Raw genomic sequence first — 18,416 nt, forward strand, 5'->3', positions numbered from 1 at the left:
GAGACGGAGAGAGACGCCTTCCCTTTCAGCCCAGTCCCAGCCTAGTGTTCTCGCTGCTGACCCCCAGTAGTCTCTGAAACCACAGGTGGAGCTCCCAGACTTGTTGATTGGCCCTCTGATGGTGTGCATGTTAGGGGGAAATGCCTCCCTCCACCCTTGTAGCAAACACTTCCAGCTCCATGCCCACACCCCTTATCATCCACTGTTCCTGCCAATGCAGATCCAACCCAGTGGCTTCCTGCTGCCAGTACCTGGGGCTCTGCTGGTAGCCTTTCTCTGGCAGCAGGACAGGCTCATCCCTCTCATCAGACAGGCTGGACTTGCTGGGAAGTTGACACTCTGGGGGCATCCTTCATGGATAGATGCTCCAGTTTCCTTTTCCTCAAGTGAGACAACCCTGAGGTATGCTCTATGCAGTCTCCCCGAGGCCCCCACCAGGGCTGAGCATCAGTTTCCCCAGCAGAAAGTGCTCCTTAATCCTTCCCTTTGCTGTCTCACTTCTCCTCCCCCCAACGAGTGCTTCCAGGATTATCTCCTAAATAAATTACTTGTATTCAAATCTTTGTTTCCAGTTCTGTTTCTTGAGGAATCTAATACAAAATGAAACCAACCAAAGACACCAAACCCAACCAAAGAAAGAGATCTCTTCTAGTTCTGTATTGTACATGTTTCTGGAGCACCATTTAAGTAACAGAATACATCAGGCACTGTCCTTGACCCTGGTAGGGAGGTCTCACAAATAACGGTACAGGCAAATATACACAGCAGTATAAAAGAGGAGTCTGACTCTGTTGTAGGAGGTGGTTATCAGGGAAAGCCTCATAGTGAAGGTGACTGGAGGTTTTGGAGGATGAATAGGAGTTCTCCAGGTAGAAAAAAGAGTGATGGAAACAGCATATTAAAAAATCCAGAAGTGTAAAAAAACACACGGTATTCAGGGAACCACTAGCAGTTTAGTATCTCTCGTATTACTGGAGAATAAAGCATATTTTGGAGGTGATAAAGAATTTGCGGGAAAAATGGGGAGAGAACTAGAATAGCAGGAGGTGTGGTTAAAGAGCCAGAGTCTTGTCTGTACTCCTCAAAGTGTTTAGGCATTATCTTGGAAAGGTTGGAGGATTTTTTTAAGTTGTGAGTTATCTTTTTCTGATTGGATAAGTATCAAATGCTCATTGTGGAAAAGTTGGCATATACAGAGAAGTATAGAGAAGAAAATAAAATTACCTCAAATCCAGAATTAATTCAATCATGTTTATGTGTTGGTGTGTTTCAGAGGAGTTTCAGGCAGAGGAATGAGGTGGTCACACTTGAGTTCTAGGTAGAGCTCTGGCAGTTGGTGATGATGATGCAGCTGGAAAGGTACTGAGTGTGGAGTGACCAGCTAGGAGGCTGCTGCAGTGAGGGGTGATGAGGGTTCTTTGTTGTGGCTTTGCAGGGTGTTTCAGAGGTGGGATTCTCAGCACTTGAAAACCAGTTGGATGGGGTGTGGGGTAGAGGAGAGGAGGGGACCATGACTACTAGAGAGATTCTGAGCGTCTCCACCATGACTTGGTGGAGGGAGTAGAGGCTGGAAGCCAGGAGACTTGGGTTCTCATTTCCACTCTATGATGTCCAGTCTGTGGGACCCTGCCCCTTTAAGTCCCTTTAGCCCACAGAGCCACAGTTTCCTGACCTGAAACATGGAAAGATGATTCTCTTCCTGCTTTCCTTACAGGATTGTCATGATGGTCCAATAGATCAAAGGAGATAAACACCTTTCACGTGTGGAAACCTACAGTTCTGAGCTCTTGTCCTCAAACCTCTGCTCAGTCTTTTTCCTCACCTGCTTTCTGTTGTCTGTCCCCAGAAGGCAGGGGAACCCACACCCCTCTAGGTTTCCCTTCCTCTCCCCTCTGCATCCTGCCCAGAGGACGTTTGTCATGATTGTCCTTCTGGTACAGATGCTCTAAACACCCCCACGCACCACCATTCTTTCATTCATTCACTCATTCACTTCACATGCTGGTTGATGCTCTAGTATGTTCCAGGTGCCAGAACATGTGCTATAAAAGACAGACAAGGTCTCTGTGCTCATGGAGCTCACATACCGCCCAAGGGGGGACATAAAATTAAACAACTAGGACCAATTCGGATAGTGATGTAACAAAGGAATAAATAGGGTGATAGGATGGAGAGTGAGGGTGTATTTTCGATTTGAGTGGTCGGGAAGGGACCTCTGGACTGAGACTTGAACAACTCAGGCAGAGAAAACAGCACGTGTAAAGGTCTTGGGGTGGGCTTGAGGTCAGGGTGTTTACAGAATGGAAAAGTCAGTGTGGCTGGGTTGATCAAGCCCCACCCATCCCACTTAGCACTGCCACCTCTCTGAAGCCTCCTTGGATCAACAGGATGCTTCTCTTGCTGATTCAGCTCCACCCTACTCCCACACATCTGTGGTCACAATCCATCCTGACCACACTGGGTTATGATAGACCCTACACACTGGTCTGGGAGCTCCTTGAAGTCAGGGGCTATCTCCTCTCTAGCCAGCACTGTTCACGCACACATCAGCATCTGCTACATGGATTAATACATTAATCAATAGATGAATCAATGAATGAGAAAACGACTATCAGGTCCAAATGGCTCACTCCTTTACTTGTCTAATTGTTACCTTCTCAAATTCCCTGACCCCTTATGCAAACTGCAGCCCCACTGACCCCCCATTCCCTCACCCGTCATATAACGTGTGTATTTATTATGTTTCCCGTTTCCTCTGTCTCCGCTGGTAGAAAGTAAACTCCATGAGGTCAGGAATCTCTGAGTTGTGTTGCGTCAGTGTAATCCAAGAGCCCACAACAGTGCCTGGCACACAGCGGGCATATGGAAGAATAAATGTCTGAAGGGGTGAATGAATGAAGAATTGAATGAATAAATAGTAGTTCTCAGCCTCATAGAACACGGGTCACAACCTCAAATGCCCTGCTACCCTGCCCATAAATAACAGAGATGCAGGAGTAAGTGCTGGGGCTGTGACCTGTCAACATGCTAAGCCGCTCAAACAAAATTGCCCAACAGCCTGCTGGCCGCCTATTTGCAGTACTGGGCCCTGAACCGCACATTCCCATTTCGTTGATAAAGAAACTCTGACCAGATAGTTTAAGTGGCCTGCTGCGGACGACAGAGCTGGTGCAGCACCTGTCGCTGCTTCCCCAGGTCTTTTTTTTTTTTTTTTTTTTTTTTTTGGTCTCCTCTCTGACACGACGCAGACCCCAGTTTTGGAGAGTCTATCACTCGCTCCCCGTGGTGGGAGATCATAGCCTGGTGTCCTTGGGAGCAGCGAGCGGTGCTCGGCGCAGGATAGAAAGAGAGTGCGCGTCCGGGTCCCCCAGATCCCTGGGAGCCCGCGCCACGCTCCCGCCCCTGCCCATCCCCGGCCGCGCTGTCAGTCTCCATTAGCGCTAACAGGCTCCAGACGGAGCGGGCCGGGCGCTGGGTTAATGCAATCGGCGCGTTACCTGGGGCGCAGGCTACATTACCAGCCCGGCCCCCGCCAGGCACGGCCAGAACCAGTCAGCCCGCGCCCTGCCAGCCGCCCCGCGCCTCCAGCTCTTCCCCGGCCCCGCCCGAACGCCACGCGGCGGAGCCCAGCCCCAGCCCGCGCCCCAGAGCCTGCCAAGGCGCCGCCGGTCGGGGGCCGGCAGGGCGCAAGGCACCAGGGATCCCCTCGCTGCCGGACACGTGAGTGCGCCCTGAGCGCGGGACCGAGCTAGGTGTGCCGGGGAGGCCCGGGCCGAGACGCACCAGCAGAGGGCCAGCGAGTTTGTAGTGCAGTGACTTTAAGTGTCCGGGGAGGCTCCCGGGGTTGTTGAAGTGGCGCGGACCCGAGCTGGGGAGTGAGTCGGCACGCTGCCCTCAGCCTGGGTGAGTTCAATCCCAACCATTTGGGGCAGGCGAGAGTGCGTGAACGAGGAAGAGTGCTGCAGGGTCTTCAGCCGCACCCACAGGGCTGTCAGAAGAGGTCTCCAACTCTTGAGTTCCGGCTTGCCCCAACCTCTGTTTCCAAATTTTTCCAGCGGACGCGCGCCCTTGTCTGGGAACCCTGCGTTCGCTCAGCGCGCGCTCATCCCAGTGTCCAAGGCACTCCCAGGTGGTCTTGGGAGTTGCAAGTAGGGAAGAATGGCCCAGTAACCACCTCTTTTCCCTTTATCCAAGCAGTGCCTCGGCGTGCCCCCAGGACCGCTAAAGTTCCTCACGCCAGCCGCATCCATGCTTCTGGCGCGAATGAACCCGCAGGTGCAGCCCGAGAACAGCGGCGCGGACGCGGGTCCAGAGCAGCCCCTTCGGGCGCGCAAAACTGCGGAGCTGCTGGTGGTGAAGGAGCGCAACGGGGTCCAGTGCCTGCTGGCGCCCCGCGACGGCGATGCGCAGCCCCGGGAGACCTGGGGCAAGAAGATCGACTTCCTGCTGTCCGTAGTCGGCTTCGCAGTGGACCTGGCCAACGTGTGGCGCTTCCCCTACCTCTGCTACAAGAACGGCGGCGGTGAGCGCGGGGTCGGGCTGGGAATTTGAATTTGGGAGGTCCGCTGTCTGCAGCGGTGGCTGGGACAGGAGCTGGAATACACACGGAAGGGAAGCCAGGAGACATGGGCAAATCTGGGGCGCAGAAAGAACTGGACAGGGCTAACGGAAAAAAAAGAATTGGAGTCCTCTGGAAGGTCATTTTGCTAGGCTCGTTGCAGAGTACCTCGAGTTCATTCCTGTGGAAGTGTCAGGATTTGGGCACCCTGGAAGCAAAACAGCGTAAACGGAGGCATGACCCTAAAGTCATGATAGGGGCATGGATGGAAAGGAGAGAATCTGGGGTGCCAGGTTGGGTAGGGGAGCCTGACCATTTGATGGTCTGCTGGAAGAGAGGTGGAGGTTCTAAGAGCTCTTGAAGGGGCACCAGAAGTGGGTGGGATTTGACAACCAGACCCACAGTGACCCCAAATCTAGCACTCTGAACCTGGGGGCAGGAACCTTTGGGCCAGGAGCAGTGGGAACACTTGGGTTCTCTGAAAGCACCTGGGGAGGCCCTGTGGTCTTGGGGATAGAAACACACAAGAAGAAGCCAGTATCAGAAAGAATGCCACTCTCAGGGAGCACAGCCCAGGTGAAATCAGGCCAGTAGGTGCCAAGAACTGGCCTGGTGCTCAAGTCAGGAGGCCTAGATGATTGGGGTGAAACCTCTACCTCCTCAAGTCCTAGCTGCATTGCAGGGAGGAGTGGGAGAGGGGCCTGAAGAAGACTCCAGTGGAACAGCCCTTCTCCTGCTGGGTGCTCCAGTTGGCCACCTGCCTGAGAATGAGAGCCTAGAGATCACCTACAGCCAATCCAGGAAGAATAACATAGAACTCCAGGCCAGGGAAGCGGCCTGGGAGTCAGGGTGCCCAGTCCTGCCACTTTTGTTGGGATGAGCTCAGAGGTACCCTGCAAAGAGTGTGGGAAAATAGACCTTCTAGAGGAAGAAACTGGAGAAGGAGGACCCAGGTCTGAAAGCCTCTGTTTCTCCATTGGGCTGCATTGCTTGGTGGTAGCTGTGACTCTGGACTTAAGGGAGGTCAGAGGGAGGAAGGGCAAGAATTTGGAGCTGGGTAGAGGGAAAGCTCATGACCTGTTCACAGGCTCTAGGACTTACAACCCTTGCTTCTATGTGTACTCTGGACACTTGCTTTGGGATGGCAATACTCGGTGTTTGCAAAAAAGGAGTGGGGCTGGGCGTGGTGGCTCATGCCTGTAATCCTAGCACTTTGGGAGGACAAAGTGGACAGATTGCCTGAGCTCAGGAGTTCGAGACCAGCCTGGGCAACATGGTGATGCCTCGTCTCTACTAAAAATACAAAAACTTAGCTGGGCGTAGTGTACATGCCTGTAATCCCAGCTTCTCAGGAGGCTGAGGCAGGAGAATCACTTGAACCCAGGATGTGGAGGTTGCAGTGAGCCGAGATTACGCCACTGCACTCCAGCCTGGACCATGGGTGACAAAGCAAGACTCTGTCTCAAAAAGAAAAAGGAGTGGGATCACCGTAGGGCACAGGTGGTTCTCAGCAGAGGATGCTGAGTAAGAAAGCAGTTAGCTCTTCCTACGAGACAGTTAACCCAAGGTTGGAGCTGACAGATGGAGGTTTGTGTCCATGGTCTCCCCAGCACCTCCTGAGATGGGTCTGTCATTGTCAGATACTCTGAGACCAGATAGCTGGGATAGCAGTCCTGAGCTTCAGGAGCATATGAGATCTAGGGCCTGATCCCTGGGGGAAAAACTTGTGACTCTGCAAGCTCAATGTTTGTGTCTGGCCCTGGGATGGTCATGGGCAGAGAGAGAAAGGTGAGAAAAGGAGAAGCTAATCCAGAGGTGAAACTTTCCCACCTTTGGCCACTGTAGCCTCTCAAGGGTTACTGGGTAGGTTTGAGCATGGCTGTTTGGGCCCAGGAAGGGAGAAAATGCAGATTCTCTATATTTTTTAACAGGCAGGGAGATGATGAATGAGAGACCTTAAGACCCGCCATCCCGCCTGTCCTCAGTGACCGTCCCAGACTGCTTGTCTCTAGACAGTGGAAGGCTCTATCATTAATCAGCAATATTTTTCTGGTTCCTCTTGGTATGAGGCACAGTGCTAGGCTCTACAGGGGTCACGGTCACCAAGAGGCGTGAACCACCACTTCTGCCTGCCAGGAGCTTTAATCACCCGATTCTTTATTGTCATGCTGCTACAAGTTCTTCCCATTGCACTATGTGTTTGTTGAAACTAAAAGCATCCAGATGGCCAATTTGACAAGTCAGCTAGATGGATATTCCAGAGCTTTCATTGACACTGTGTGCTCATTTAGTCATTGCCAGCAATGCAAATAAAGAGCACCTGTTGTATGCAGGGTACTAGACCAGGTTCTTAGGATGCAAAATGGAGCAAACTTGTCACAAGTTCCAATCTTTAGGTGAAGTTGGCCGAAAACTCCTTCTCCCGGGCTTGCTAGCTTAAAACACAACTCACTCCAAGTTGTTTGGTGGTTTGTCTCTTTGTGGGTCTGTCTCCCAAACAGGAAAAGGCACAATGAGGGCAGAGACTGTAACTTTTTTATCCCTATATGTCTAATGCCCAAGATAAGGCCTAGATCACAGGAATGTGGTAGAAGATACCCAAGAAACTACTGTTGAATAAGTTAATGAAATGCTCCAAGCCCTCAGAGACCTCCAACCGTATTCAGAAACAACAACAGAAACACTCAGCGGTAACTAATAAAGTGAAGCCACATACACCGGTGGGGCAGGGGCAGTCTATTCATCCGCGGTCTTAGCTGTGGAGTCCTGGGTTCCAGTTTCTAGCTGTATGGCTTTGGCAAGTCTCCACGCCTCAGTTTCCTCACTTGTCAAATGGAAATAATGCTGTTCAGCTTGGAACATTGTTGTGAGGACCAAATATAATAACTCAAGGAGAGTCTGGAATGGAGCGTGACCTTAGGAAAGGTGGCTGCTGATTTTTGTTAATGTCATTATGATGATGTATGACATGGTTGGAGAGACAAGTGCTTTAGACAAATGCTCTAAAGGCCTGAGGAAGGGCTGCTTAGGAAGGGCTGGGTGGAGGTGGGCTGTGGTTAAAGCTCAGCTGCTCTGGATGGGCAGGGTGCAGACAAGCAGTGAGAAGGGAGGAGATCTCCAGCTGTGCACCTGGGGCAGGAATGTACATGGAATCATCTCAGAGAACAGGAGTGCAGGCTGGCTGCAGGGCAAGCCGGGAGAGATAAGGGTGCAGGGGCAAGTTGGGGCCAGGCTGCAGAGGCCTTGAATGCCAGGCTAAGGGGTGGGGATATTATACCAGTGAATTTCCATTTCTGGTTAAGATGTTCACAGTTGGTGTCAGGGAGGAGTACAGTCGTCCATCTCAGAGTATGAAGTAACTCCTTCTCTCACTTACTCCTCATCCCTTCAGACATGCTGAGCTAGCCCCCTCTGGGCTTTATTTCTGCTGAGGCCTCCTGGCTTCTCTGTCTTTTTGTGGTTCAATTCTCATTCAGTAATTCCCAAACTAGCCCCAGGGATGAACAAGTGGTCAGGAAGGTGGGTCTCCTGCAATTGCAGAAGCAGCCGGAAGACTGGAGTTTGAATCTGAGCTCTGCCTCTCACTGTGTGACCTCGGGCATAGTACAGCCCCACTCTGAGCCTCAAGTTCCCAGCTATAGCTGAACATGACCTGGGATAATACAAGATTTATTCCTTTCCAATGCCCTGGCTCAGGGTTACACCAAAGCCAGGACTCACCCGGCCTGTTATTTAACAGCTGTCAGTGTGCTCTTCTGGTGCCAGTCTTAACACTATAACCTCTGCAATTCTGACTGTTCTTGCTGGCCCAGACTGGAGGATGTTTTGAAATGATGAAGGTGCCAGTGGTTTAGGCCCCTGGCTAATGTTTTCTGAATAAATTACTGGAAAAGATCAGCCTGTCTGATCATCTTCCCCATGGCCAGCTGCTGGGATGCACGGCCTGCGGGAGGCTTTGGGAGCGGAAAGCCACTCTCGGAAATTCCGGAGCTTTGTTCAGAGCCTTCTCAAACAGCTGGTTTCCATGAGGAGGCAGTACCAGGTGATAATTCTAGAGTTTCCCTTTGCACCTGTGATCCTGGTCTGTGCTGGTCCCTGGGGAAGAGCAGGAAGATGGACTGGGTGCTCATGTTTGCCTTTCTTCCAGGGAAGTGGCCGCTGTGAATTAACCTTTGCACATGGCTGCTTCTGTTTGAGTCCCGTCCTGAGGACAGCTTAGAGCTGTGCATTGTAGAGAAATATAGTCTTTAGGTTCAGGGTCTGAGTCTAACTTTTGCTAGAAAGGTAACGACAGACAAATCACTCACCTTTGCTGATCTGAGCTTCAGTTTCCTTACACAGAAGAGGAGAATAACCACAGCACCTTCTTGCAGGGTGAGATGGCATCAGAGACAATATATGTAAACTCCTTGAAATGATGTCACATAATAGGGACTCGATAAATGTAGTCATTAGTATTTTGTTGTTGTTCAATGATTTTAACTGCATGCTAGACTTAGGAGTAGGGCAAGATCCTGATTTTGGAAGTAGCAGAATTCATCCTAAGATGAAATTGATAAAAGGAAATAATGCTGGAAAGTAGTCCCACTTGGGTCTGGAGCCCAAGCATGACAGACTCAGGAATCAGGGATTGGGCTTTGCTCCATCTCCTGACAGCCTAACCTTATCTCAAAATAGATTCCTCACCGGCAAATGGGGTTTATAATTCCTGCATGGGGTCCCATGACCTTTTGTGGTTCTGCGTCCCCAGCGGACTCTCTTCTGTCCCCAAGGAAGCTCAGAGTCTCAGGGACCCCCAGCCCTTTGGGAGCCCTTGTGGCTGAAATATCTGGGATCCTTAACACCAAGTGTGAAGTAGTGGCGGCTAGAGAGGTCAGGAATCTCCAAACTCAGTGCTCTTACATCTGGCTTGGCTGCAGGGGGCCACCTACACACCAGGCTTGCCAAGCCAGACACTGATTGTCAGCTCAGATGCACAATGAGCCAGCCAGCTGGTGTGGCACTCAGCTGACAAGTCTGTACACCCCTTGGCAGAAATGTGGTGCTCATCTGGGACCCTGATCTGAGGTCACTGGCATGGTTTGGCTTGTTACTCCAAGCTTGTCAAAAGGATCTGAAAGGGGCTGTTCCTGACAAGATTGGGATTTAATAGGGATAAATGTTACATCCTGCCCTGCAGTCCCAAACCCAACTGCCTAAGTAAGGATTAGGCCACAGCACAAGTGGAGAAAGGCCCCAGGGCTTTCATTAGCTGCATCCTTCATGTGAGTCACTGCTGAGATCCATTATTTAGCCAAAAAAAAAAATTTACTAAATGCCTATCATATGCCAGGAATATGGAGATGAACAAAAGAAAATCCTTGCCTTTAAGGGGGTTCATGGTCTGCTGCAGATCTCCTAAAAGTCTGTCATTTTCGATTCCAATATTGGAGGTGTTAATCCCAAATGAGGGAGGTGAGGTCCTGCTCTGTTATTTGTGGGCCGTGTTTCCCTCTGTGATGTACTTCTGAGCAACCCAAACTCCCTCTGATGTGTTTCTTTTAAAGAGACCAGGATGGAGGAAATGGAAACCAGAATCTTCACAGAGATTTTACTAAAGCCACAGCTTTATTAGGAAAAATCAAGTCCAGATCCTCCAAAGTGACCAGCACATGGAGAATTACCACATGAGGAGGGGTAGCCCCACGCCAGTTTCCCTGAATTCCACCCCCATTTTTCTGCTTAGAGCAGCTGGGTTTAATCCATCAGGGGAGTGGGTGTGTTCCCTCAGTGGGCCTGTTTCCAGGTCTTCCACTCAACAACAACAATCAACACAGAAGACATCTGTGACCAAATGTTTGGGGGTTTCTCCCAGCACATCAGGCAAGCAATCAAGTCTGCAGCAGACACCAGCTGAGTACCTCCGATTCAATTCAATTCTGGTGCTGTCTACCTGAAGATAGCATCAGATCTTACAGGTTGACGGCTCAGTCCCACAAGAATGCCCCGGACTTTATGTTCCTATATAAGCCCCAGGTTGTTTTACTGTGCTTCCGACCCACTGTCTATAAATCAGCGTTCCTCCCACCCCCTGCTTGGGTTCGATTAATTTGCTAGAGTGGCTCACAGAACTCAGAGGAACACTTTATTACATTTTCTGCTGTGGTTTAGACATGGTTTGTTTGTCTCCACTAAAACTCCTGTTGAAGTTTGAACCCCAGTGTGGGAGTGTTGGGAGAAGGGGCCTAGTGAGAGGTGTTTGGATCATGAGAGCGAATCCCTTATAAATAGATTAATGTTCTTTGGAGAGGGTAAGTGGGTGCTTGCCCCACTCTCTTGGTTCCCCTCTTGCTTGGTACCCCTGCTCCCCTTTCATTTTCTGCCATGAGTGGAAGCAGCCAGAGGCCCTCACCAGATGCAGCTGCCCAACCTTCAACTTTCCAGCCACCAGAATCATGAGACATATAAACCTCTTTTCTTTATAAATTCCCTAGCCTCAGGTATTCTGTTATAGCAATGCTAAACGGACCAAGGCACTACCTCGCCTTCACCTTGGGTCCCTCCAGCTGAGCTCTTACTGTAGATCTGTGTACTACTATGATACCTATCAGTCTATCTGTCTATCCATCTATCTGTCTATCTATTGATCTATTATTCCTGGCTCAAAATACCAATACTCCTTGTTGTAACATTGGGGCACTTTAGGCCTCAGAAAACAGAACCTTTCTCTCTTTGACCTTCTCCTGCCCTCCTTCCATTTGCCCCCTTATCTCTCCAAGGCAGGACTTTTCCCTGGCCTGCCTTTCTTGGAGCTGGCAGTAAAGAAATTCTCTGACCCATCTTTCTAATTGTGAGTCATAAAACCCCCATTTCAGAAGGAGTCCTGCCCCAGGCCCTGGGGGAAGGAATGCTCCACAGAGACCGAGAAGAATCTGAACAGACAGGCCTTGCTGGGCTTTCCCACTCAGCCTATTAGTATTACATCATACTCTGTTCAATCATGGTGGCCAATCATGCCTATCCAATGACACCTCCATAGAAAGCCCAAGAGGACAGGGTTCAGGAGCTTCAAAAGAGTCAAACACATGGAGGTTCCTGAGTAGGAAACGTCTGAGGAGCCATCTCAGCTTCAGAACTCTTCTAGGGTCAGCTAAGGTTTGGCCTGGCATATCCTGTCCCCCACTATGGCCGGTGGTTCCATTCCCTAAATCTCTCCACTGCATGCATTCCCCTCCCACTACCTTTATGCCATCCTTCATGTAGCACCACAGGGCATTCTTTCTAGGTAACGGTGCTGGCTGTGGCCTGGGGGCATCCTTTGTCCTGCATTTGTTCATGGTCAGCACTCTTGTTTGCATGCAAGGGTAGAGTAGCCAGCCCCACTTGGGGCAGGGACATGAGGATCCCGGAGCACTGCCACAGAGTCCTGTGTGTGGCCTCCAGCCAGCATTCACGCTGTGCTCCACAAAGCACCCCGCCACACTCCACCACACAAGAGAGCCTTTACTTCCTGTTTCCAGTGGACGGAGCTGCTGCACATCTGCTCTTGAGTATAATGACAAGACATGAGTCCCATTTACAGTGCACCCACTAAGTACCTTGCACTTCACCTCCGTCATCTCTATCACAGCAAACCAGTGACACAGGTGTTATTATGCCATTTACAAAGGGGGAGCTAAGGCTCAGAGAAGGTACATTTAGAAAAGGTCACATAGCTATACATAGCAGGGCTGAGGGACAGGATTATCTTTAGGTCCAGGCATGAAGGCCTGCCCTACCTCCATGCTTCAGAGAGCACAACTCTGCCCCCTTCCATCTCATGGGAGGCAAGTGTGCCTGCCCATCCAGCACACTCCCCATCCAAATACCCCACCACCCTCCAATACCCGGACAGTGGAATTCCCTGCCCAAACAGCCTCAGGCACCCTTCTGGGTCTACATGAACCTCTTGCTGGGTTCCCTCTTCTGTGGTGTGGGCTGTGCTGCCGGAGGTGGGGGTGTCTGCAAGGTCTGTGGACATAGCTCGGACACCTATGTGCAAGAGCTCTGACATGGAGGAAGTAGGGGCAAGGCAAACGGGTCTTCCCCTGTACCTCCACATTCCAGCCTGGAGCTCCAAGAGCTGAGAATTCCAACCTTGAACTTTATAATAGAACTATTACAAAGATCTCTTTATCAAAGTAGGAAGACAGAACATGTTTTATTTAACAGTTGTTGATTTGTCACCTTTAAATGTGTCGAAGTGTGAGCAACCCTGTCTCCTGACTAAAGTTTCACCTTCTCCTGCATCCCAATGCCTGCTGTGCTGTTAGGGCACCCTTGGGGAAGGGGGACAAATCTAGCTTCCCTAAGCATGGACCAAGGTTTTCTTGGGGCTCTGGTGCATGACACCAGCAGCGACAGCCTGTAGCTGAGCTGTGTGTATCAAGGGAACTATTCTGCGGATTGGCACTTCTTGCATATATATCAGGGTATGGCCAGAATTCACAGTTTGAGGAATCCTGTCCTCAACAAACTAGGTGTCAGGGGAGTCTCTCTCCTTCCTGAAGCCCCTCTTTGACCACACTCCCTCCACCTCTCCTCAGATCCCCAGCAGGTCTTGGCCACTTCACCCCTCACTGAACCCCTCCTCCAGGCTTTCCAGCCCTCTACCTGGGGTCCTCCTCACCTGCTAGGTCCTGCTCCAGCACATCCCACTCTAAACCTAAGACCCCTGGGCTTCCCCTCCTGGGTACTTGGCATTTGCACAGAGGCTTCCAGAGCCCTTCTGTACCCAGAAGAGTTTCTCATTAACAGTGGGATGGGAGGCAGTGTGGTTGGGCCAGAGGTGATGGGACTAATGCTTTTCTTACTAAATTCATCCAAAGATCACTGCTCAGAATTTCTTTCATGGTCGACAGTTCTTTTTCTCATGTGGTTGTGTGAGTGTGTCGACATAAAAGTTGTGTCCTTTTGCATAAGTATGCATAGGTGTGCATTTTTGTGCATGCATATGGTTTTTGGAGACTCCCAGGCACTGGGCACTGAGCCCCTCATGAGGCATGCCCTGCCTGTGTTTTTCCAGGTCTGCCCTCACCTGCCCAGCACCCATGCAGCCAGGGCATTCCAGACCCAAAATAAGATTCTGGCTTTGCAGTTCTTAAACTCTTGGACCCTGTGTGAGGCTGGTTGCATCTGGCACTACCACACGTGGAGATGGAGCAGGACCACACGAGTATGGTAGTTACAAGCCTTGCAGAGCAGTAATTTTTAGGGGGTTTGCAACCAGCCTCGGTTTCCAGAGAACCACTGCAGAGCTGTTTATAAAAGAGGCAACCTCAGTTGACTTCACTCATCTCTGGAGCCCCTTCCTGACTCTTCAGCCTGAAGAGTTTACTTCTACAAGAGGAGAAGGAAACACTCCCAGGTTTCCTTCTGCAAGAGGCCTTGGGCAAGCTAGCTGTCCTCTTTTAGAATAAGTTACTGGCCACGAGTAGCTGGCTGTTTTTCATTCCTACTTAGCCATTTCACCACTCTTTGGTCTTCTTAATCTGTTTCCACCTGAATGAAGCTTTGGTTGGCCCATATCAAATGCACTCACAGAGAAGAGCTGCAGGTGCATGCAGACCCATCATCTTCCCTCCTTTTCTCATGTTGTTGTGCCTCCCAGCCAGCAGAGGAAGAATGACTCCAAACTGGGCAGTTTACCTATGTGTTGGCAGTGCCACCCAGAGGTTTAGAGTTGAGGAAACTGGCCAAAGTGAGTCGACTGGTTAACTGGCTGATGTTACTTTTCCCCTTCCTTGGCCATGCAGCAGAGTATGGAGTTGCTGGGGGCAACCCACAGTGGCGAGGTCTGAGCAGTGACTCCTGGCTTTTTCCTTCCCCATGTTCCCTTGGGCCACTGACTTCCATATTCAGGCCTATCAAAGAGTTTTTGTTTATTTGTTTTGTTTTCATATATATATATATATATTTTATTTTTGAGTCAGCATCTCACTCTGTCACCCAGGCTACAGGGCAGTGGCGTGATCATAGCTCACTGCAGCCTCAAACTCTGTTGCCCAGGCTGTTCTTGAGTTCCTGGGCTCAAGCAATCCTCCTGCCTTGGCCTCCCTAAGTGCTGGGATTACAGGCATGAGCCACTGTGCCTGGCCCTATTAAACAGTTTAATACACCTATCTAACTGCCCCTTGCCCTGGCTCTAGATCCTCAAGGGGAGTAGCAGTTGGCCGCAAGGCAGAGTGGGACTGAGACATATCCAGGTTTGAAGCCGAGCTTCATACTTGCTAGCTGGACAAGCAACTTAACCTTTCTAAGCCTCAGTGTCCTCATCTGTAAAACGGATTGTAGTAATTCTCTCTCAGGGGTGGTTTTAAATAAATAATTATGTAAAAACTTGTGTGCAGCTTGGTATATAACAGGTGCTCAACAAACAGTACTTGTTACTTTCACCAACCCCACTGACTACCTCCATCTACATCAGCACACCAGCACCACCATTACTGTCAGCAATGTGCATAGAGACATGGGTCAGGTGGCAAACCAGCCCTCTCTATGTGGGAGAGGGAGAAAGGCAGAGAATGAAAGGAAGAAATGAGGAAGGAGAAAAATGGCACATGGCCACTCCAGAGACTTCCAACCTGGAGCAGTGGCTGTAGCATTGGGCCAGCCTATGACCAATAGACCAGATGGCTTAGCTGGTCCCAGATCCCCCATTTCAGAACAACCTACCCTCTGATCCTATTCAGACTCATGTCCTTCATCTAGGTTGGAATGTTCTAGAATCTTTGGGGCATGTTGGAAACAGCTCTGGAGTTCTTGAGCCAGGCAGACCTGGACCCAAATCCCAGATCCACAGCTTACCAGCAGGTTAAGGTCGGTCAGGTCACTTAATTTCTCCAACCCTCAGTTTCCTCATCTGAAAAATGGGTATAGCAGTTGCTATGTCAGAGGGTTTGTGTAAGTGGGATCACAGATAGCCAGTGCCCAGGTCCTGCCTGATACACAGGAGATGCTCATTTCCCAGTAGTTTTACGTTTTCCCCCTTTCCACCCTGCTCCCCACCACTGATCCATCTTCCACTCAGAAGGGACTGGGTCTCTCAGCACTGGGGCCAACGCTTCATGCTTCCAACTTAGGAGAGGTGCCCTGAGAAACAAGTGGAGACTGATAGTCTGAGTAGCTGAGTGAGTTTGACCCTAGGTATGATGTGACTTTGCCACAGTTCTTTGCTATCTTGAAGCCTTAGTTTCCACATCTGTAAAATGGAAATAATAATGATCTTTGATCTTTGTGGTGAGGATTGAATGAAAGTGCTTGGAGCTCAGAAGGGGACAAGCAAGTGTGAGCTGCGGGTATCTATTGTTAATAGTGCTAATGTTACCATTGTTAAAGTATTTCCTGTTTTCTTGATGTGGGTAGGTCAGAGAGTATTTGGTTTCCAGGGTTACAACACCTTAGCTAAAGGCCAGTGGTAACAGGAGTTTAGATCTGGCCTGGCCACCTCCAGCTGTGTGTGGAAAGGAGCTGGTGTTTTGCTTTGGGCACACTTGCAAGCTGGGGCTCATATGACATGTGTCCCAGTGAGTCACCTTGCAGAGTCAGAGCCCACTAAGCACACCCCGGGCTGCCAGGGTATACTGAGAATTGTCTCTGCAACTCAGATTCGTGCAAGTCCATAGGAGATGCTCATATCCCAGTAGTTTTACCTTTTCCCCCTTTCTGCCCTGCCCCCCACCACTGATCCATCTTCCACTCACAAGGGAATTCTCCCAGGAATTAATTGCTGCCTCGTGCCCAGGGACCCCATCAAGTTTCTGTGATGTTCTGGGTGGATAACTTCCCTGGTCAGGAACTTGAACCTCTGCTCCTTTGCTTCAGCCACCTATAACAGTGGGGACCTAGTGGGTTGGAAGGCTGGAATGTGAATCCAGCTTCCCTTACCTACCAGCAGCACCAAGAGGAGCCATTAGACTCCCTTCTCTGCCCCTCAGCTTGCCCTGGGGGTACGTAATGACCCTGACTGGTTATTATGTTTGCAGGCTGTTGTGAAACTCTAAGAAGAATCCAGTGAGATCATGTTTGGGAAAGCCACATGCAACCCTAAGTGATATGGATACCAGCAAAATTAGAAACTCCGTCATGTAAATTTAGGCACTGTCTCTTTTTCTCTGGTCTCAATTTTCTTGCCTGTAAAAGGAAGGGTTTGGGTTAGATTGGCATTCCCAGAGTGATGATTCACGAAAGAAAATGTTCAGTGTTTAAATAAATCTGGTAAAGGCTACACCTGTGATGCCCCTCCTGACACATCACAGCATGCACTTGTGTATCAAAGACTAGGAGAAGCCTGCAAGAAGCAAATCTATTTTGCTTTGCTTAATACTAATTTGACCACAGAATCTCACTATTATGGTTATGATTATTACTACCACAAATACTGTTACTGTTATGATGATTAGTATTGATTGCTGTGCGTCACCTTTGGAAACAGCCAGCTGAGCAGATGCCCGGGATCTTTGCAGCTCTTGCAGACACGGATCCAAGACCTGGGCGGAGGGGGCAGGGGTCTGTCAGGTCACACTCTGCCCCTGTGTCCTCCAGGTGCCTTCCTGATCCCGTACACACTGTTCCTTATCATCGCGGGGATGCCCCTGTTCTACATGGAGCTGGCTCTGGGACAGTACAACCGGGAGGGGGCTGCCACCGTGTGGAAAATCTGCCCATTCTTCAAAGGTAAAGAAGGGGTGGGAGGAAGTTTCATGGTTGTTCACAAAGGATTCCCTGTTGCCCCTGGGGAATCTGCTCCAGTGGTGAGATCTAAGGTACACCTCCTGTCATGTGGGGTTCACAGGTATTGACAAGGTCAAGACTGTCCACCATTCCAAGTTACATGGAGAGCATTCAGTGTGTTGGGAATAGCATTAGCATAGAAATTCTGGAAACCTGGGTTCTAATCCAGCTTTACCTGCTGAGTGACCAGAGAGTCTATTTCCTGTATGGGAAATTTTTACATAAGTATCAGAAGTACCGAGCACATATACCACTAGTCTCTCCTTTTGCTCCCATGGCAGACATTAGAAGTTGATCATGGATCTTTTTGAGCCCAGCCTGAAAGCTGATTCATACAATAGCCACAACTAGTTGATAGCAGCTGAAATATAACATGAAGCCTACTTGCATTTGGGACTAAGAACACATCTGCAGAAAGTAGCCAGAGCAACTGCTATTTCTTGGCCCCTATACAGCTGGGAGAAAGGCATGGAGGAAGAGTTAGTCTCTCCCAAGCACTGGTTGGAGAACTGGGCACAGGTGGCAACGAGGGCCAGTGTGACTCCCATGAGCCTCTTCTCAGCTGGCATGTGTCTCCTGAGTACCTCCTCTGTACTCAGTCCTGTGGGAGATACAGCTGGTGCAACAGTCTTATAAGACATGTGCATTCATTACTTTTCTTGTTGTTAATTGTCAGAAATTCAACTCAAACTGGCTTCAATATAAAAGAGAATTGACTTCTGTTACAGTAAAGTCCGGGGATTGGCTTCAGGTATAGATAGATCCAGATGCCCAAATAATGATGTCTGGAATCTCTCTCTCTTTTAGTGTTTCAGATCTGTTTTTTTTCTGTTAGCGTCAGTCTCAGGTAAATTCTTCTCAAGTACCTGCAAAGATGGCCATCAGCAACTCCAGGCTTAAATTTTACCAAGTTTAAATTTTACCAAAATCAAACAAATAAACAAACAAAAACCTCTATAGAGTCATAGCTTCCTTAAAAGTTCCAGAGAAGATTCTCATTGGTTTAACTTGAGTCATATGCCCATCTACTAACCAATCACTGTGACTGTAAGAAAGCAGTGCTCTGATTGGCCAGGTATACATCTCGTGATGGAGGAAGAGTGGGGAA

General features: G+C 49.8%; 1 protein-coding gene across 3 annotated transcripts in view; it reads left to right on the forward strand.

Moving 5' to 3' along the window:
* The first annotated feature begins 3,620 nt into the window (after positions 1 to 3,620).
* The window catches only part of SLC6A2 (solute carrier family 6 member 2), a 49,565-nt gene continuing 34,769 nt past the window's right edge, over positions 3,621 to 18,416 (forward strand). Inside the window, exons 1-3 of one of the 3 annotated variants that reach the window (XM_010374981.2) lie at positions 3,621 to 3,720; positions 4,198 to 4,522; positions 17,120 to 17,251. In XM_010374981.2, the coding sequence (XP_010373283.1) occupies positions 4,249 to 4,522; positions 17,120 to 17,251 (406 nt within the window). In that variant the 5' untranslated portion in view covers positions 3,621 to 3,720; positions 4,198 to 4,248. Of the gene's footprint in view, positions 3,721 to 4,197; positions 4,523 to 17,119; positions 17,252 to 18,416 lie in introns of those variants that run through there. The other 2 variants (XM_030924996.1, XM_030924997.1) reach the window with 2 other exon arrangements.

Source organism: Rhinopithecus roxellana, chromosome 20, assembly GCF_007565055.1.
Source record: "Rhinopithecus roxellana isolate Shanxi Qingling chromosome 20, ASM756505v1, whole genome shotgun sequence".
NCBI classification, from domain to species: Eukaryota; Metazoa; Chordata; class Mammalia; order Primates; family Cercopithecidae; genus Rhinopithecus; species Rhinopithecus roxellana.